The sequence below is a fragment of the Psammomys obesus genome, unplaced genomic scaffold (genome assembly GCF_907164565.1).
Source record: "Psammomys obesus unplaced genomic scaffold, mPsaObe1.curated_primary_1811, whole genome shotgun sequence".
Classification (NCBI taxonomy): domain Eukaryota; kingdom Metazoa; phylum Chordata; class Mammalia; order Rodentia; family Muridae; genus Psammomys; species Psammomys obesus.
Genome location: NW_026585644.1, coordinates 20,084,492 through 20,105,091, shown reverse-complemented (window position 1 = coordinate 20,105,091; position 20,600 = coordinate 20,084,492). Strand labels below are relative to the sequence as shown.

General features: G+C 42.1%; 1 protein-coding gene across 1 annotated transcript in view; it reads left to right on the top strand.

Annotated features, from left to right (window-relative positions):
- The first annotated feature begins 703 nt into the window (after positions 1 to 703).
- Nol10 (nucleolar protein 10) overlaps positions 704 to 20,600 on the top strand; it is an 85,159-nt gene continuing 65,262 nt past the window's right edge. The window contains exons 1-9 of the mRNA XM_055625403.1: positions 704 to 851; positions 2,516 to 2,561; positions 4,723 to 4,821; positions 8,454 to 8,531; positions 10,376 to 10,413; positions 11,561 to 11,697; positions 12,716 to 12,781; positions 14,899 to 14,959; positions 16,646 to 16,731. Coding sequence (XP_055481378.1) covers positions 786 to 851; positions 2,516 to 2,561; positions 4,723 to 4,821; positions 8,454 to 8,531; positions 10,376 to 10,413; positions 11,561 to 11,697; positions 12,716 to 12,781; positions 14,899 to 14,959; positions 16,646 to 16,731 — 677 coding nt within the window. The 5' untranslated portion in view covers positions 704 to 785. The remainder of the gene's footprint in view (positions 852 to 2,515; positions 2,562 to 4,722; positions 4,822 to 8,453; positions 8,532 to 10,375; positions 10,414 to 11,560; positions 11,698 to 12,715; positions 12,782 to 14,898; positions 14,960 to 16,645; positions 16,732 to 20,600) is intronic.

Sequence of the window (20,600 nt, the reverse complement as noted above, 5' to 3'; positions counted from 1 at the left end):
CATTATCTTAAGAACTGGGAGTCCAGGGCATGTGCCACACTGCTTTGATGGAGAAGCAGCACAGAAAAGTCCTGCAGCAGATCCGCCTTGCACAGAAAGAAAAGGCAGACACAAAAGTGCATGTCCTCTTGAACCCAACAGGGACTAGTAAGCCACGGTCCAAAGACAAATGAAGACGAAAGTACCCCACTCTTGTCAAGAGGTAGACCTGAGGGGCCTTGAGGATAGGAGCTTCAAGGCCTACCTCTTCTACCAAAGATTCTCGGGTGGAGCCAGAAGGATTTGGTGATGGCTCACAGGACTTTGGAGAAAGCATTACTTAACCTTTCTGCCTCTCTCCCATATTCCTCTTCTCATACAGAGGAAGACTGGAGAAGGTCCTCTCTATTGTCCTCAGATGTGGACAACAGCGGCAAACTATACTGAAAGAGCAGTTACAATTTACGAACTTTCCAAAACCGACAAGTGCGTATACCTGTCACATACTTGTCTCATGCTCTGTCGGGTTCAAACTCACTCCCCCACCTCATGCTTTCCCGTACGATTTTTCTTTTCGCTTTAGCTTTTTCCGCCCCAGAAGCCACTGCACGTCTCTCCAGACTAGCTCCGCTCCCCTCTGACGCCCCAGCTCTCAGGGCTTCCGACAGAGCGTGCGCTTCCGGCGCCGGAAGTGCATCATCAGCTGGCGCCAGTTCTCGCACGCCGTGCCGGTTCGCCTAGGGTTTGTATGCTGGATTACTCGGGTGGCCGGCGGTCTGTGACTGCGCGCGCTGCTCCGGCCCGCGATGCAGGTCTCCAGCCTCAACGAGGTGAAGATTTACAGCCTCAGCTGCGGCAAGTCTCTCCCTGAGGTGAGTCCTCGTCCCCTCGCCGCCGCCCTTCTCATTGCTCTAATGATACGTCTTTAATTTACCATTGCCTGACTGTGCTGGCAGGTTTTATGTCAGCTTCACACAAGCTAGAGTCATCTGAAAGGAGAGAACCGCAACTGAGAAAATGCTTCTATAAGATCTAGCTGTCGGGCATTTTTTCAGTGATTGCCATCCCTGGGCTGGTGGTCCTAGGTTCTATAAGAAAGCAGGCTGAGCAAGCCGTGGGAAGCAAGCCAGTAAGCAGCACCCCTCCATGGCCTCTGCACCAGTCCTCTGCACCTCTGCCTCCAGGTTCCTGCCCTGTTTTAAGTTTCTGTCCTTACTTCCCTTAGGGATAGACCGTGATGTGTAAATATAGCTGAAATAAACTCTTTCCTCCCCAAGTTGCTTTTGGTCATGTTGTTTTATCACAGCATTGATACCTGCCTGTATTAGGTTCATGTGTTAGACATGAATTGGACATGCTGACTGTTTAGAAACTACTGTCACATCCTTGAATTGAAATATCACTGGCAGAAATACAGTCAGAGCAAATACAGTTACAGAGATTAGCAACAGCTGTATGGCTGTTCACATATTGCAGAGGAGGAAAGCTCTGTCCCCACCACCTAAAATATCATCCTGTATATGCAGACTGCCTCCGTGTATACATAGGGTCTTGAGTGAGTCTGCATGGCTGGAGACTTCTAAAGAGTATTCTGCCATGTCTAGTAAACATTATGCATTGCCTTTTAAAGAAATGATATTTTTTTTTCAATGGGGGGGGGCTTTTAACCTCAAATTTATTGACATTTTGATTTGGACAATTCCTTGTTGCTGGTATTGCTTTATAGATGTTTGCCAGTATCCCTGGCCCTTACCCACCAGATACCAAGATGACACCTACTGGTTGTGATGACAGACTGACTCTTCAAGAACTGCCTTAAGCACTCTGGGGACCCATCAACTCAGTATCACTATAACTGACAAGTATTTCGTTATTATTGCTCATTCAGTTGTTGCCTATAGAACAAAATCTTTCAAGTTGAATGAGCTTATTACCGCCACTTCTTATCCAGGGCCACCTTTTAGGCCAGTCATATATCTGTTTCCATTCTTTATAAGAGATACATTTTAGCTGGCAAGGAGACACATTTATAATCCCAGTGCTTGGGAGGCTGAGACAGGAAGATTGTGAGCTAGTGTTTAGTCTGGGCCTCAGCTGCACAATGTGACTCTGTCTCAGCGAGAGAGAGTAAAACCCATCAGCTTGAGCTTTTGCATTTGCCTAGCTTAGATAGATTAGTTTTATACCTAATTATTTGTAAAACAGCTGTTCCAAAATTTTGTTTAGTATATATAAAGATATTCTTTTAAAAGTCCAGAAATTAGCCAGGTGGTGGTGGCGGCGGCGGCACACACCTTTAATCCCAGCACTCAGGAAGCAGAGGCAAGCAGCTCTCTATGAGTTTGAGGCCAGCCTTGTCTACAGAGCAAGTTCTAGGACAGCCAGGACTACTCGGGGGAAAAAAAAAAGATTATAGAATAGTCCCATTCTCCATTTTATTCTTTCCTGTAAGCTTGCATTTTCTAAAGTGAACATTAATTTGCAAGCAGAGGACAATTTAGGTGTGTTTTAAAGTTCTTTGTCTGTTTTCTTGTAGTGGCTTTCTGACAGGAAGAAGAGAGCACTGCAGAAGAAGGATGTCGGTGAGTATTCACAGTGCTCCAGCTGTGTCAACTGCCTGTGAGACAGTGTCCCCAGCCATCTGGCTCTCGAATGTGGGGTGTGGGAAACAAGCATTTCACCCCTTCTCTCTGACGATGTTGAGGTTGTCTTCCTGATGGTGTGGAACTTAGTTTCCCTCCCTTTCACACTAACATGTTAGCCTTTTGTTGTTTCATGGGTGGCAGCAAGGCTCTTGCGTCAGAAGCAGAGACTCTAGTGCTCATGACATGGCAAGGATGGCACGAATGCCATGTTTGTCCCACTTGCCCTTTGAGTCCCTTGGGAGGGCTTCCGCATGGCTCAGATGAGACATACACACTCAGTGGGCCTACGTTTCAGGGTGGATCCCAGAGCTGGTAGCCTACTGCTTTGATATCAGGCAGTGTACGGGCCTGCCCTTCCATGACTTCATCTGTCAAAGTTCTGAGCTTCCAGTAACCCTGAGACATAGCTCAGGTAAAAGTGGTCAGACTCTTGCAGGAGTGCCATACTCAGCAAGATGCACAGAAACACAAAAGGCCCAAGGAGGACCGGAAGACCGTCTTTCCCAACAGTTCCGTAACTGTTTGTTGGTAGTGTGTCAGAATCATTATCTGTAAGTTTTGCAATAGAACAGTAAACATTTGGTTTATGAACAGAAGATCTTGGTGTATAAAATGTCTGGATGTAAGCAGTGAGATCAAACTGGCTTTGATGAATTTACTCCCATTAAATGTTTTCCAGTTGAGGTTGCCGATGAAAGGAGGCTTACCTTCTTGTAGATTTTGAATTCTTGCTGAATCTCTAAAAACCGAGCACTGGGAGGGTTCCAGCTTCTTGGAAAAATAGGCTTTATATAGTACTAAAGTCAGGTAGAAAATGAGATTTTTTAACTCAGGAGGAAACGTGCTGCTTAGAGCTTACAGATTGGGACTTTATCTGATCCCCTTCTAGGGTGCTCATGTGTAACAAAATGGACTCAGGTTATTCATGGAAAGAAACTGTTTTCTGACCTGCTCAGGACTGATAAGTGTCTAGGAGTGTCTAGCAGTTCAAGTAGTTCAGTCTTTGATTTTTTTTTCCCTTTGTGTGCCAGTGATTGAACCCAGGGCCTTACACGTGCTAAGCATGAGCCACGCCCCCACACCGTCTTCTAATCTTGATTAATATTTGTGTTTATAAACAAGGTAGAAACACGTAGATAAGCAGTGTTTACAGTAGTCACATTCAGATAGCGACCAGTCAGAATCCTTACCCTGCTAGAAATTTTTTTAAGGGGCGGGGGGAATAGGTGTTAGTGATGTGGTTCACAGAGGCATTAATAGGTCTTCTTCTAGCATGGACCCTCCTGGCCACAGAGAGGCAGAGCTAGCAGGCAAACAACAGTTCTATGCTAATTTCTTATATAAACCTAAGATTTTGAAGGCTGAAGCCTAGAAATGTTTAGGTGAAGACACTGATTTTTGTTGCATCTGAGACTAGTGATGGTTTAGTGTTTCCTTGTTCCTCCTTGACTTTACTTAGGTCTTAAAACTTTCTGATTAGTATTGTGGCCTTTTTCTTTTCAGTTAAAGAAGATGCTCTTTCTTTCAAAAAAAAGTGAAAAGAAAAAAAAAAGTGTCAGCTTTCCATTACTATATCAGAGTACCTGAGATAAACAATGCGAAAGGAGGAAAGTTTTTGTTTTGCCTCATGGTTTTGGAGGTTTCTGTCCATGTGCGGTTGGTTTTGTTGTGGTGAGGCAGCACATGGTGGTGGGAGCTCCTGGTGGAAAAGCCTGCTCACTCTTCAAAATCCAGGAAACAAGAGGAGATGGAGCAAATGAGGGTCCTATAGTCTCCTTTGAGGACATGACCCCAGTAGCCTAAGACCTCACTGCTCCCCCCCCCCCCCCCAAGTTTTACCATCTCCCAATTAAAACATGAGTCCAGGAACTAGATTTTCTGACACTTGGGCCTCTGGAGTCATTTCAGATCCAAACTGTTAAAAAAACAGGTAGGAGCTACACAGAAAGCTGGGAGGGCTGTGTTATGGTCGTTCTCAGGGCTGGGAGCCTTTGGGTTGTGTTCTGCTGCCTGCGGTAGCTATGCCTGTGTGCCATGTTCTGGCTTCCCCCGATGACCATGCTGAACTAATTCAGCCCTCCCCCTTCTCTCTTTGTAGATGTTCGTAGGAGAATTGAACTTATCCAGGACTTTGAAATGCCTACTGTGTGTACTACTATCAAGGTGTCAAAAGATGGACAGTATATTTTAGCAACTGGTAAGTTCTTTGTGGTCACGATTTGCATGTGTTCCCTACCAGGAAGTGCTCTGGTAGGAAAGTTCACCCTCTGTGTTAACCCCAGCATTTCATTATAAACATGTTCAGACATATGGGAATACTCAGAAGGAGTAAATGAGCACCTATTATCTCTGACCTAGATTCTGTAGTGTATAGTTTACTGTGTTTATCAGTCCACATAGTTTTTTAAATGAGTTTTCAGAGTAGGTCACAGAAAACAGCTTTTTAAAAAAATTAAAAAAGAAATATTTATTTATTTTTATGTGCATTAATGTTTTTCCTGCATGTATGTCTGTGTGAGTGTGCCAGATCCCCTGGAACTAGAGTTGCAGACAGTTGTGAGCTGCCCTGTGGGTGTGGGGAATTGAACTTGGATCCTCTGGAAGAACAGCCAGTGCTCTTCAACGCTGAGCCATCTCTCCAGCCCTTTAGCCTCTGCTTTTATTTTGAGAAACTGGGAAAGAAGGTTGAGAAGATCTGAGATGTTTGGACACACTTATGGAGAGCTAGAAGGAACCTAGACCTTTAATTCAGGTCTTCTAGATCCAGAGATACCAAATGATGGTGTCCAGTGCTCCAGGGTGTAGATCAAGTGGGAGGGTTTTGTTTTTGTCATTTTTTAAGGCATGTTCTCACAATGTAGCTGTGGCTGTCCTGGAACTGGCTGTGTAGAACAGGCTGGCCTCAAACTCAGAGATTTACTTGCCTCTCTGCCCCCGAAGTGCAGAAATTAGAGGTGTGCACCACCACGCCTGGCAAGAGAGGCTTAGTGTAAAATTACGCTTTCTTAAATGAAATCATTCTCTACTCCTGGAAGATTAATTGCTTTTTACTTAAAATCTATCTGTATACAGCTGGTGGCTGTCCTGGGACAATGCAGTTGGGTGCAGAGTCCTGCTTACCTCCTCTCTGGCCCTTTCCTTGGAACTCTTAGAGGAAGTGGGTTTAGGGAGCCACTTGCTGTCTTGTCTAGTCCTTTCATCTCCGTCTTCTGCCATTGCCTCCCTCTTTGTCACTGTTCTAGGACTTGTGGCTACAGACAATTTGGCTACCATTGGTGATGTAGTCTAGATGGGGCAATGACTACCCGAGGGATGCGGTTCAGGGTATGTGTGGACTATGGATCTGTCATGAGCTAAGCAGCCTCAGAGTTTCTTTTGGACTCATTCAGTTTAGAGTCAGGCCAGATTCAGACTCCTTCCCTTCAGTGCTGGGGACCAAACCCAGTGCATAGTGAGTGCTTCCTGAGTGCTAGCGGCTGAACAATGTCTGTCCTTCATGTCCTTGTTAGCTGTTACTGGTACATAATGATGGAAATGGAAACAGGAGTGCTGATTTTATTCAAATGTATGTTTTTGCCACATTTCTTTCTCCTGAGAGTCAAGCTAATGCAAGAAAACCCTGTAGACCATGTAGAAATACAAAGGAAAAACAAACTCAAATTCAACAGGAGCAAAGGTCCTGTGTATCTAATAGTTTTTCCTAAGACCCACCACAGAGATCTCATCATCCAACAGTGGGCTCGAAGTCCGCACGCTTTTCTGCCCTGGGAGGGCTTGCTGTCCTGTTGCTTTGGGAGGCACATGTGCCTCCTGCCTCAACCTCCTAGCTGCTGGGATTATAGGCATGCATCACCATGCTAGATACGTTTTTTGTTTTTTTTTTTTTTTTTTTGCTTTTTAAACTTTTCTTTTTTAACTGAAATCATAGATTTTTGATTCATGCTACAAAACAGTATTTCCTCTACACTCTTCCCATAATGAATTAATTTTTGAAAAAATCTTTTTTTGTTGTTGTTTTCTTTTTCGTGGCAAGCATGGTACATTTATATGGAATGCAAACATTATAGAAGAATGCCACGGACCACCCATTCGGGCTCCCGGTGTCCACGGGAGAACAAGGCTTTGGACAGGAAGACATGGTTTCGGCGAATTGACAGACAGAGACCAGTGAGGCTTTGGAATCTGCTGTGATTTTACTAAAGTCAAGCTGATATTTTTATAATGATCTTACAAATGGCACCTTAAAGTTGGCATACTTCCCAGAACATTTAGACTTTTACCAAGAATACAGAGTTTACATTTTAACATAGGGGAGTGCCCACAAGAAATCTTGGCCTAAAAACTTTTGATCAAAGCAGACAAAGGGAAAGAAACCTCAAATGCAGTTTCATTATTGCTAACCAATGAAGAGGAAAGTCAGGAGCTAAGTCAGATGCCTGCCAAAGTCTAAACACACCTTTGTTAACCATCCTTCCATATGTCCTGTTAAAGATTTATGATCTTCCCTAGGAACAAGACAATAAGGGGGGCAAGCTCGAGCTAGCTGTACTTCTCATGCTATTTTTTCCTAAGAAGGAGCCTATTATTTTTTCACTATTCTTATAATGCTCTTAATACTAAGTCTAATTCATTACTTCTTTTAAAACTACTTTTCTTCCGCCCTATTCTTGTTAAAGCTTTTGATAATCCATCAAGAATATATTTCCTTGAATAGTTTATTGTGCTGTTTCAGGAATCATAAAGAAAGATCAAAAAACTCATTAATCCAGCCCCACAACCACAACCGAAAAAGCGTAGAAATCTCAGAACACGTAGAAATCTCAGAACACGTCTCTTTGCCAGGCGGGGGGGTCTGCCAGGGACCTCCAGAGAGCATAATCCTGAAGGACACATATCTCTTAGTCTGAGTAGCGCTATCTATTGATATGCTACACCAGACACTGGAGTGGGTGTGGCAAAGAATGGGACATAAGATGTGAGCATCCCCAAATTGCACTTTAGAGATAGTTGCTGTGTCTGTGCTCACTCTACCCGCCATTCCTATGCAGCAGCCTTTATCTCTACAGAACTGGGATATGTGCTGTGCTGCAGTCCTCACTGCCTGTCTTTGAACTCACTTGTATCATTCTGGAGGCCGCTGAGGTGGCTTGGCAGGTAAAGGTGTTTGCTACCCAGCCTGATAACCTGAGTTCCATCCCTGGAACCCACATGGTGGAAGGCGAGAACCGACGGCACAGCATACTTTAGGAGCCTGTGATTGGTGCTACATCCCTTCTCATCTTTATGTGCTCCGTGTTTCCTGGCTCGGGTAACCGCCGTTTATTTTAAGCGTTGCTCTGTCAGTGGCCATGTGTGGCAGAAGTTACAGGGGATTTTCTTCCTGTCGCCAGTGTGCTTGTGGCTGGGTTTCTATAGTCCACAATTTGTGTAAGTTGAAATATAGTTTCAAGGTGAATTTCCATCACATACTTTATAGGTATTGGAGATTATCAAGTAGGTTGTGTTTATTTGTGTATTTTTTTAACCCTTTCAGGGCACAAATAGTAAGCATCTTTTTTCATCTTGGTAAGCTGTTTGATTGTTTCTGTCCTCTTTTACTGAATTACCGTGAGTCTTCTTAAGTATTTGTATTTCATTCTGTATGGCTTGTTGTCCCCTTTGGGATATGTTGTGTGGGGCTGTTGTTAAAACCCTTTCTTTGATTTGGGGATAACTATCTTACGTCAGGACAGAAAGGACATGCAGCAGTTGTGTAGGGTATGACTCTGCAAAGTGTAGCCTTCAGTTTTGCATCATGCTGATTCTTTTTTTTTTTTTTTTTTTTTATAGGAACATATAAGCCTCGGGTCCGGTGTTATGACACCTATCAGTTATCCCTGAAGTTTGAAAGGTGCTTGGATTCAGAAGGTAAGAGGCTATCCCTGAGCTTGTAGAAAGCTTTTCATATTTATCTGTTGGCACTGCTCTTTAAAACAGGAATGGGTTGTGCAGTAGGTTTTGGTTGCTGTAGATTAAGTGGTAAAATATGGTGCTGTATTTAACGGGCTGCACCCCACATTGGCCAGCCTCTTAGCTCTGCACAGGGGTGCCCTCAGTGGGCCAGCCAGTGGGGGGAGGCTCTTATCTTTTTTTTTTTTAATTTATTTTTTTATTTATTACAATGTATTCACTTTGTATCCCAGCTGTGGCACTCTCCCTCGTCCCCTCCCAATCCTACCCTCCTCTCTTCTCTCATGCCCTTCCCCAGTCCACTGATGGGGGAGGTCCTCATCCCTTTTTCATCTGACCCTAGCCTATCAGGTCTCATCAGGACTGGCTGCTTTGTCTTCCTCTGTAGCCTGGTAAAGGTGTTGCCTTCCTGCCTCACTATGGGACTGGATGGTGGGATCTCCTTTCTCTAGCTGGGTATCAATTGACTCCATTTGTTTTATAAAGGATGTCAGCCCTCTGCCCCAGCTAGAGACCTCTTCTTGTTCTTGTTTTTTTTTTTCTTGTTCTTCTTGTTCTCTTTGTTCTTCCTCTTCTTCTCTTCCCTTCCTTCCTTTTTCCCTCTTCCTCCTCCTTGCCTTCTTTTTTTTTTTTTTTTTTTAAGTCTTACGTGTCTGGGATGTTTTGCCTGCATGTTTATTTAATCTTCTGTGTGTGGGTGTTTTGCCTGCATGTTTATTTGTATACCATGCATGTGCCGGATGTCACAGGAAACCAGAAGAGGGCATCTGATCCCCTGGGACTGGAATTACAGATGGTTGTGAGCTACATGTGGGTGCTGGGACTTAAACCTGGGTTCTCTGGAAGAGCAACAAGTGCTTTTAACCACTACTCCCTATCCCCCCGCCCTGAAAGACCTCTTTTAAGGAATGAGATTCACATGATTAAATGAATCTTTCCCTTGGTGACACTCTATAACATAATCCCAGGGGTCAGTGTCTCACAGTCTTCACCAATACTCTCACCAGAGGGCCAGGGCACCCTGTAGAGGGCACAGGGGTCATTTCCAGAATTCCATCTAATACAGAAAGTAAGTTAGAATGGCAAAATTTAGCTTTTATCAGCCTCGTGTTTAGGATAAATAGGAAAGAAGTTATGGAATACAGTGTTGTATAGAATCACCAGCTTGTCATCCTAGTCTTACTCTTGTTTCTAGAGAACACAGAAACTTGGTATGCCATTAATAATAGCTGTTTCACCCCATTTTTCTGTAGACGTTAGCTTTGTATAGGCAAAGAGTTACTGTGGGTTTTTTTTGTTTGTTTGTTTTGTTTTTTTTTGTTTTTGTTTTTGTCTAGACAGAGTTCTGTCTGCAGCCATGGCTGGTTGAGAACTCGTTATGTAAACCAGGCTGGCCTCACACTCACAGAGATCTTCTTTCCTCTGCCTCCCGAGTGCTGGGCTGCACCACCACATGAGCACCCAGCCTGGTGCCCTTCTTAAAAGCAGCATTTTAAAGTCTGCTCTTTACTTGATAGTTGGAAGTTTTAAAAATTAGTAAGAACATCTCAGCAAAATGGTGGCAAAAATTTTTAGGAATCACTGTAAATTTACTTTAGTTCTGTAAAAAAATCTAGACAAAAGTAACAAATAACTTTCCATTTAGTATTGGTTGGAATTTTCTTCCTATTGTATATAAAGGTAAGACAAACACAGCATTTGTATAAAATTATTCACCAGTTAAAACCAATTAGAATCCTCACACAAAATTTGTGGCCTTATTAGAACATTGGTTGATAATTTTTTTTTCTATTATTTTTCAGTTGTCACCTTTGAGATTTTATCAGATGACTATTCAAAGGTATGTTTTGTAATATTGGTTTGTTTTTCCTGTGCTCAAGAATTGAGTGAGGAGAACTTAATTTTTAAAAATAAATTTAATTTTTATTTATGTGTGTGTGTGTGTGTGTGTGTGTGTGTGTGTGATGCCGCATGTGTGCAGTTGCTCTTGGAGGCCAGAAGAGGGCATCAGATCCCCAGATGATTGTGAGCTGCTGCCTGAATGCTGGGATCTGAACCCAGGCCCTCTGAAAGAGCAGCAAGCGCTCTTAATGGCAGAACCATCCCTCTAGCCCTGGAACTTATTTTTCTAATACATATTTTTATGATATCCCCAGTATTAAACTTAAAATCACTGGATAATATTAGGTAATTTATTATTTTCTATGTATTTTTAGCCAGGCACATGTATGATGTGTATTATCTTTTAAAACAACATTGGGATAGAACCTTCGGTCACCCTAATATCAAGTTGGTTCTCAGCATCATGGGGCCTTGCCTTTATTCTAAGGAGTTGCTAACAGTCACCCTTTGCTCGGCATCTTCTGGTCTTGATCTGTGGTTTTGATATTGACGTTAGCCTAGGCATGTTCACAAGGTTATCATCTCCTTGTTCACACAAGATAAGGAAGCCATCAGTTTGTTCAGTTCTTGTAACTCAGCAAGAGGTTGTGGCATGCTCTGGTACAGGTCTAAGCACAACTGAGTAGACTTTTTTCCTTTTCCTAATCAGTCCATCTTTGACTTCTTATGCTCATTTTCAGTATTGTGCCCTTTAATATTCACCAGTTAAAACCAATTCAACAACAACAACAACAAATTAACTTTTTTTTTAATGTCAAATGTCATCTTGGGAGAAAGTTGAATTTCATAGCTAACAGAGATTTCTTCTCTGGCTTCATATCTATGAAGTAGAAATTATCCTTTCATCTGTACTAGCTTTTTATCTAGGATTTTGGTATGGTGATGTTTTAACTTATTTTTTCTAGTACTGATTTGCATTTAAATTCTATGTAAACTTTTCATACACACCTCTGTCGCATGCTAAAAGTGCATGTGTGTATCTGCGTATTCATAGAGAGAGTGACCGGGGGAGAGATGAGAATTTCTCTTGCCTGGATAGTGATGATGAAAGGCAAGCAAACTAACTTTGATTGTTTACTTTTCAGATTGTCTTCTTACATAACGACAGATATATTGAATTTCACTCACAATCAGGTTTCTACTACAAAACCAGAATTCCCAAGTTCGGCCGAGACTTCTCTTACCACTATCCATCCTGTGACTTGTACTTCGTAGGGGCGAGGTACTGATCAGATTGTTTTGCTTTCTCCTTTCCACCTCCCACACAGCTTCTTAGGTTACTTGTAAACTTTATCCGTTTAAGTCTCCTTAATCAAGAAAGTGATGTGTCATTACTGTGAAAGGGAATCAACTTAGAAGAAGGGATTAGTCTGTGTGTTGATATGTAGTTTCTAGTAGGTGGTATTACTATAATGGTGTTTGTTTTTGTTTTATTTTTTTAAGACAAGGTTTCTCTGTGTAACCCTAGCTGTCCTGTAGACCCACTCTGTAGAAAAGGCTGGCCCAAACTCACAGAGATCTGCTTGGGTCTGCCTCCTGATTGCTGGGACTAAAGGCTTGGTCATCACTGCCTGGCTATTGTAATGTTTTAGCACCTGCTCTTTGGCTTAATATGATCTTTTCTGACTTTAAAATATTCACATGTCAAGCATTTAAGCTGGAACTCATACAAGTCTCACAGGAAAGCCCAATTGCTACAGTTGATGAGATACTGTTGCTTGTTTATATTCCTCACCTTTCTCTTTACCTCCCAAGTTTATAGTTCCTGTTTCAAGCTTGTTTAGAATCAATGATGAATTTCTCTGTGGGCCATTTTGTCACTAATGCCATATGTAGTTATTCAAACCTAACGGGGGGGGGGGGGGGGGGGGGGGGGGAGGCTGGGGACATGGTTTGGTAGGTAAAGTTCTTTCTCTGCGAGCATGAGGACCTGGTTAAGATCCTCAGGCACGGCAGCACACCCCACTAGCCCCAGTGCTGGGCCATGGGGAGATTCCCCTGGAACTGGGTTACAGATGGTTGTGAGCAGTATGAGAGAGTGCTGAGAACTGAGCTGGAGTTCCTGCAAGAGTCTCAGCTCTTAACCAACAGGATGTGGCAAATTGTGAACAAAGTATGTATTTAGAGTGAGTTTTTATCAGCTTTTAAAGAGAAGTGAGTGAGTGAACTGTGCGTGTGCTGCTCAAGTACTTCCGCACAGGAAAATGCTTGTGGTTTACCAGACTCTTTGTCACTTGCAGCTCGGAAGTTTATAGATTAAATTTAGAACAAGGGCGGTACCTGAATCCTCTGCAAACAGATGCCGCGTGAGTACTTCAGTCCTACTGCTACCTTTGTTTTGCCCAGAAGATGGAGCCAGAGGCTCATCAAATGACCTAGTTGCTTCAACCACATCCTGGGCTGTCGTTTCAAAGAATATCTTTAACTCTGTGCTTAATTAGAACTGAAAGTGTTGTGCAGTTCCTTTTCCTAATACCATCCATCTATCTTGTGTATTTAGTGTGCACAAGGCCCGAGGTTTGATCCTCAGCAGATACGTGAAGGAATCAGATGAATCAGGATTTTTGTTTTTGTTTTGTTTTGTTTTAATTTTTCTGAAAAGACCCAATGATTTCTTTTTTTCTTTTCTTTCTTTTTTATTTTTATTTTTTTTAGATAGGGTTTTATAATGTAGCCCTGGCTGTCCTGGAACTCACTCTGTAGACCAGACTGGCCTTGAACTGAGAAATCCACCTGCCTCTGGGCCACCACAACCTGACCCAAAAAGTTTAAGTTCTCATACAGAAAGACTTGTAATTTTATCCCAGACTCAGGAAGCAGAATTGGATGGCTCTCTGAGTTCAGGGTTGGCCCGGTCTACATACCAAGTTTCAGGCCAGAAACGTGGAGACTCTGTCTTAAAACAACAACAACAAAACTTCTAACCAACCATTAAAAGCTCAGTTTATTATTTTTACTTTTAGTATTAAATTTTCATCCAAGATTTGTGGTACTTTTTTCTTCTGAATTCCTTTTTATAAGACAGGGTCTCTTTCTGTGTAGCTATGGCTGTCCTACGTAATTCACCATGTAGACCAGGCTAGTCTTGAACTCTAAGAGATCTGCCTGGGTCTACCTCCCAAGTGCTGGGGTTAAAGTGTGCGCTCTCACACTCAGTTTGAGGAAAATTTTCTAATTTTATTTTTGATGTTCATATTAGCAGACATTTAAATTTTTAGTTGCTTTTTTTTGTCCTTTTATAACATTCCTTTTCCTTTTAAAAAGGCTTTTTGGTAATTTTATTGACTTATCCTTGCTCTTTTGCATGTATTTTACCTTTTCCATTTTGAGGCAGTGGTCCTATGTAGCCCCGTCTTCCCTGGCATTTTATATAGACCAGCTGGCCTCCAACTCGTAATAGTCCTCCTGTCTCTGTCTCCAAAGCACTGAGATTACAGGCATGTGCCACCATGCTCAGCTACACTTTTATTCAGAAAGAAAATTTTCAGGAATGACCCTACCATCTACCTCCTCACAATGATGAATAGCAAATGTGCAGAAGAATGGACGCACTCCTACATTCCAAGCGCAGTGCAGCCCTTAACCTGTATCAGCCAACGGTGCCAGCAGGTCCTGGCAGGGCCTGTGCTCTCCCCATTCACAGAGAGGAGCTACACGGGGACGGGTGGCTTGCCCAGAGCCCTGCAGCTAGGCAAGCATGGAAGCTGGACTGCTGCCCATCTGTACATACGGAGCTTACTAACTTTGCCTTGTCTCTGTGAGAGGATTCTGAAAGGAGAACATGGGATGGTAAAAATCCTGAGCTGGCAACCTGATTTTGTTCTGTCCTGGCTTAAAATAGTTTTATGTTTAAAAACTTACAACTTCATATAACTTTATTGCATAATAAGAAAAATTACCTGCTCTTCAGCTGCTTAATTTCTTGTTCATAACCTGTGTTATTTACGACATATCCTTTGTACTCTGGACACTGTGGAGCATTTTGTTCTTTAGTTTAATCTTCACAGTAGCGCATGGAGGTAGATCAAAATTCATTTCAGTGAGTAAGAAAATGAGGCTTTGTTTGTACGTCCAGGTCTTGAGATTGCCATAGTGATGGCCTGTGTTCTTAAGAATGCTGCCTTGCTTTGGAAGAAAATAGAAGGACCTTTCTTCTCGTGGTGGAATAGTATTTCAAAAGAAGGGCCTCTCTTGTCTGGCATCCATCAGGTAGTGTCACCCTGGGTAGCGGGGGCTCTGGTGACCGTGAGCCAGGCCCTTGCTTCACTCATGCCCTGATGCATTGCATTTGTGGATGAGAGCCTGCATACTGTCTGTCCACAGGATTTGGATGGGCTACAGACTTAGCGTGCTCATCGAATGCCTCTTCCGCTGGACTAGGTGCTCCGTAACCCTTTTTTCCGGTGTTTGCCTTACCGTCTAGGGAGAACAACGTTTGTGACATCAATGCGGTGCATGGCTTGTTCGCCACGGGAACAATAGAGGTTAGCACATGTTCACTTCATTTGTGTAAATGTGTTGCATTTGTTTGCCATTTCATTTTTTCTTTAAAATTTCTCTTTTTTTACACACTTATTTAGTGTGTGTGTGTGTGTGTGTGTGTGTGTGTATGTGTGTGTACAAATACAATTGTATGCCATACTTGCTACAGTGCTTCTGTAGAGATAAGAAGACAACTTAATTGGAGTTGATTCTCTTCTCCCATATGAGTTCTGGAGATTGAACTCAGGCTTGGCAGCAAGTTGCCTTTTGCCAGACCTGCAGTTCTATTTTTCATTTCAAAAAAGATTTCTGGGGCTAGAGAGATGGTTTATCAGGTACAGTATGTATTGCTCTTGTAGAAGATCTGGTTTGGTTTCCACCACCCAAGTAGGGCAGCCCACAACTGCCTGTGACGAGCTCTGGGGGAGCCCGAAAGCATCTTCTGGCCTCCTTGGGCATATGCACCCGCATATGTACCTAGACCTAGACGTACATATATGTGTGCTTACAAATAGAGACCTGCCTAGAATTGTGATAGCTGTGATCCCTAAACCAGTGAGCCAATCAAGCCAATTAATCAATCCTCAGCTTTAAACCTATTTTAAAAAATTATACCTTTAGAAATGTTGAAACTCAGTAATAGCTCAGTAATTACAGTCTATATGTTCCCTTTTTTCTGAGACATTTGAAAATAAGTCATGAACATTATATTTCATGCCTAAATATTTAAAAATTTAATTTAATTTTGATTTAATTTAAAAATATTTAATTTTTTTTTCTGAGACAGGGTTTCTCTGTGTAGCCTTGGCTGTCCTGAACTCACTTTGTAGACCATGCTGGCCTTGAACTCACAGAGATCTGCCTGCCTCTGCCTCCCTGAGTGCTGGGATCACTCAGCCGCCACGCCCGGCCTGAATTTAATTCTTAAGAACTAGGACTCACACTGAGAATGGTATACTACACCCCAGCTCTTGGTGGTGGGTGTTGGAGCGTCAGAAGCTGGAGGCCAGCCTTTGCTGCACAGTGAGTGCAGGCTGGTCTTGACTATGAAAGTCCTTGTCTTAAAATGCCAAAAACCAAACTAGGTGTGGTGATGTATACCTTTAATTCCAACGTGGGAGGCAGAGGCAGGCATATCTTTGAGTTTGAGGCCAATTTTGTCTATAGAGTGAGTTCCAGGACAGCCAGAGCTACATAGAGAATCCCTGTCTCCAAGCAAACAACTCAAAAAAACAACAACTCAAAACAACAACAACAACAAAAAAAAAACCAACTCAAAGCAAAGACTTATTCTGTGGTCTAACATACTCAGGAGGCCGACATAGAGGATTACTTGAAGTCTAGGCAGTCGAGGCTAGCCTGGACGACAGACTGAGGTCTCTATTCAAACAAAACATACCATAAAGACCATAAAGATCTTTTTTATAAAATGTAAATATCTTTATTGCTCTTTCTTCCATTAGGAAGCAATCCAAGGGTCATATATTGTGTATAGTTGGGACTTTTTCATTACTAGTTTCTTTTCTTAATTATGAAAGTAAATCACCTCATGGTGAAACATGACAATGCTGAGATTATAGGTGAAAGCTAAGCTTTGATTCTGCATGAAATTAGTGGTCTTATTTTTGGTAAATGTTGAAAAGTTTTCTACAAGCAGCTTTTATTTAAAATCATTTTCCTTCCTTCAGGGCCGAGTGGAATGCTGGGATCCAAGAGTAAGAAGCAGAGTTGGAGTGTTAGACTGTGCGTTAAACAGTGTCACGGCAGACTCAGAGTGAGTGGCAATCAGTTTGCAGCGTAACTGTCAATCAGCCTTCTGATTTAAGTCAACATGTCAGTGTGAAGTTAATTGCTAGACGGTAAAACTCTCTCTGACTCACATGTGAAACCGGTGTCTGTGAGTGTTGTAACTAAAAATTCTCTCCTATAAAGCTGTGGGCAAGCCTGGGAGACGCCCTCTCTTCAGTGCTGCACAGAGCTGCGCATTGCATTTCCTTAGTTACTGTGGGATTTGTCCTGTGTGTATTGTAGGAACGGATATTTCAATTCTGCAGGACCAGTGATTGGGCAGGACCCACTGCTTCAGTTATCAGGCAAGAAAGTGCTGTGAGTGCTATGGTGAAGGAAACAAGGAGTGTTGATTGTGTTGTCCTTGTTGGTCTAATTTCTACAGTTAAAACATTTTGAGAGTAGTACATACTCGGAGAGAGAAAACGCCAGTAGCAGCGTGAATTAAGTAAGAAGAAAGCATCTTTGTGTGTCGTCCACTCACCAGCGTGGCCTGGCACCACTGCCCAGGTGTTAGCTAGGGGATGTAAAGGCAGACTACTCTCAGGCAGATCCTTGCCCCTGGCTTTTCTGCTGCACTCAGTTCAGAATTGCCTTCCTCTGGGCTCCTAGTAGTCACTGCTTCCCCTGTACAACCGCATGCACTTCAGAGAGAACCTTACACACCATCCACTGACATGTCATGGAGGAAGGTGAAGTGTCTAACGGTGACAGGCTACAATGTCACTGGGGACCCTTTAAATTATTACAAAATGTTGTATGATTTCTTTTAGGGTGGGAATTCTTAATTCCTTTGAAAGATATTTTAATGGAGCATCTTTGATCTAAGAACAAAAATTAAGAATGACTCAAGTTAGCAGATAGAACTCTGGGAGAGTGCCTATGGAGCATGCAAGGCTGCAGGTTCAATCCTCAGTACCTCAGTAACAAGCAATCCAGTATAAAACAAACCAGGAAGAACAGAAAGATACATCTTACTGTATGTTTTAAGTAAGATATATAAATCTTACTGTATGTTTTAAGAAATAAACTTTTGCTGAGTGTAGTGGAGCACACCTTTAAATCTTAGCGCTTGGGAGGCAGAGGCAGGCGGAGCTCTGTGAGTTCGAGGCCAGCCTGGTCTACAAAGTGAGTCCAAGACAGCCAAGGCTACACAGAGAAACCCTGTCTTGAAAAACAACAACAACAAAACAAAAAAACTTTGTTTGTTTTAAACTATTGTTTTTAAAGTGATAATAGAAACATTTATTTTTCTTCATTACTATTGGGGTATATTTCAAAGTGATAATCAACTTTATGAATCATGACATGGTGTAGAGAATATTAATCATTTTCAAAGTGGGAAGTTCATTTCCACATAGAATAAACTAATGTAAAAATGCATGTTAAGGTTTTTTGTTTGCGTTTTTTTAAGATTAAGTGCATGCATGTGCTTGAGTACAGATGCTTAAAAAGGTCACTGAATCCCCTAGAGCTGAGGTTACAGGCAATTGTGAGCAGCCCCGTGTGGGTACTGGGAACCAAAATTGACTTCTCAGAGCAGTTTATGCTTTTCCCTCAAAGCCATCTCTGTAGTTCCCATATTGTTTTTGTTGGTGGTAGTGTTTTTTTGTTGTTGATGTTGTTTTTGTGACAGGGTTTCTCTGTGTAGCCTTGGCTGCCCTGGACTCAACTTTGTAGACCAGGCTGGCTTCGAATTCAGAGTTCCACTTGCCTCTGCCTCCCAGAGTACTGCGATTACAAGTGTGTGCCACTGCTAGTTCCAATATTGTTTTTACCTATCAGCGTTTTAAAAAAAGAAAACATCGGAATAATTAGCCTTTTTAGAAAGAAAATCTGTTATGCTAAAGGGTGGGCCATCATATCTGGTTAAAATACAGGAATATTTTTAAAAATAAAACTTGATTCACATTTTGTACTGAGTTCTTTTGTCCTTTAGAGGTTACACATTTTCAGGTGTTATGGTAGACTATATTTGCTAAAGCAATTGTTTTGAAAATAATTGTATTTAGTGTAACAAAAGATGCTAAGCAGTTTCCGAAACAGCAAGACTAGCAGCCGCCCATCTGCTATGCAGCAGAATTTAGCCAACCAGAGTCTCCAGAAGCATCTCCAGTGTTTGCAGTTCAGTGATTATTTTCTAAACATCTAGAACCTGAGTTTCTAGGCTAAAGCATGCCTGTTTCCATGGGCTTGGGTTCATGCTAAATTGTTTTACAGAAAACCTAGTATAAATGTAAAAAGGTACCAACCTTTTGAGTGGACACTGCCTCCCTCAGTGTCCTCATCTTAGGCTCCTTCCTCCCTAGCAGGTACTCATCATTTTTCTTCTTCTACATTTGTCTGTTTGTTTTTTATGGCCTGGCCACACCCATGCTGCTTCATGTATGTGGATGTCGGGGGACAGCTTTCAGAAGCCTCTTCTTTTCTTCTACCTGTGGGCCCCCTTGTCAGGCTTGGAAGCAAGTGTCCTATGGTTGGCCCCACTGAGCCATCTCTCTAGCCCCTTTGTGTGTGTTCTTTAAGCTAGGTACTTGCTTGTCCGTGCTGGCTGTAACTCCTGAGTTTAAGGGAGTCTCCTAAGTATCAGTTTATTGTTAATAGAAAGCACGGGGGTAGCAGTTAACTAAAGCTACCTGACTGCCTAACAGATAGTGATTGGTTTTTCTCTTTTTATATTAAAACATTTCTCTTGTTTGTTTTTTTGAGACAAGTTCTCTTGTAGCTTCAGGCAGGCCTTACTCACTGGGTAGCTGAGAATGGCCTTGAACTGCTAATGGTTTTCCTTCCAAATGCTGGGGTTACACCACCACTCCCTCCTTAGTACTATATATCTGCCAGAGACTTTGGTGAGTTCTTTATGTACAGAAAGTGATGTCTTGTTAGGTACTTTAATTTGACGTGTTTTGTAAAAGAAAACTCTTGATCAGTAACATCCTCAGTATTCAGCTTTTGAGAATTCTGTTTCAGAAGTATGTTCATGTAGGGAAGAGTATATAAATGCACATTTTCAGATACACCTTTCAATAGGAAAGGAAAACATACAGTTGTCATAGAGTTTTATACATTTTTGTACCATTGTTATAACAGGACAATGACAACATATGTGTGTTGTCGTAAAAACATCCAGAGGCGTACCAAAGTTTTAGAAATTATTTTTTTCTGCTGATTCAGTTTCAAGTGATCTTATTTTATTATTTTTAAAAGATTTACTTTTAATTATGTGTGTCTGTATCTGCACATGAGTGCAGGTACCCATGAAGGGCAGAAGAGGGTGTTAGATCCTCTGAAACCAGAGTTACAACCAGGTTCTGGGAAATCAAGCCCTGGTCTTCTAGAATAGCTTAACCTCTGAACCATCTCTCTAGCCCCTGTATTTTATTTTTTACGTTTAGCTTTATGATTTTCCTATAAAACTTGTAGCCTTGTCACTTGTGTTACTTAGTAAGTTCCAGAAGGTGTAGAAGGTACAAGTACTGGACAGAGGAGGCTATTGTTCTTTTCCGTGAGTGACTGACTGCCTGAGGAAGTCAGCAGACTCACCGGAAACCACGAAGAACTAATAAGAGATTTACATGAGATGGTTAGGAAACACATGTGCACAAGTCAGTGAATTTGGTGTTTATTAGCAACATTGCAGTAGACCAAAGTTCTCATAACATACAATTACTGAAGGATTCCTCTTTACCTTTCTGAAGAAAGTGATAAAATTACATTATGAAATAAGCCTTGGAGGAATAGGAAGATATTTTTGTATGAGAAGTTATTCTAAAACTCATTTTGAAGAGTATTTGAAGAGTAGGTGAGGAGGCTTAGTGGAACAGTTGCCTCCTTCCCGCCTCTGCTCAGCACAGC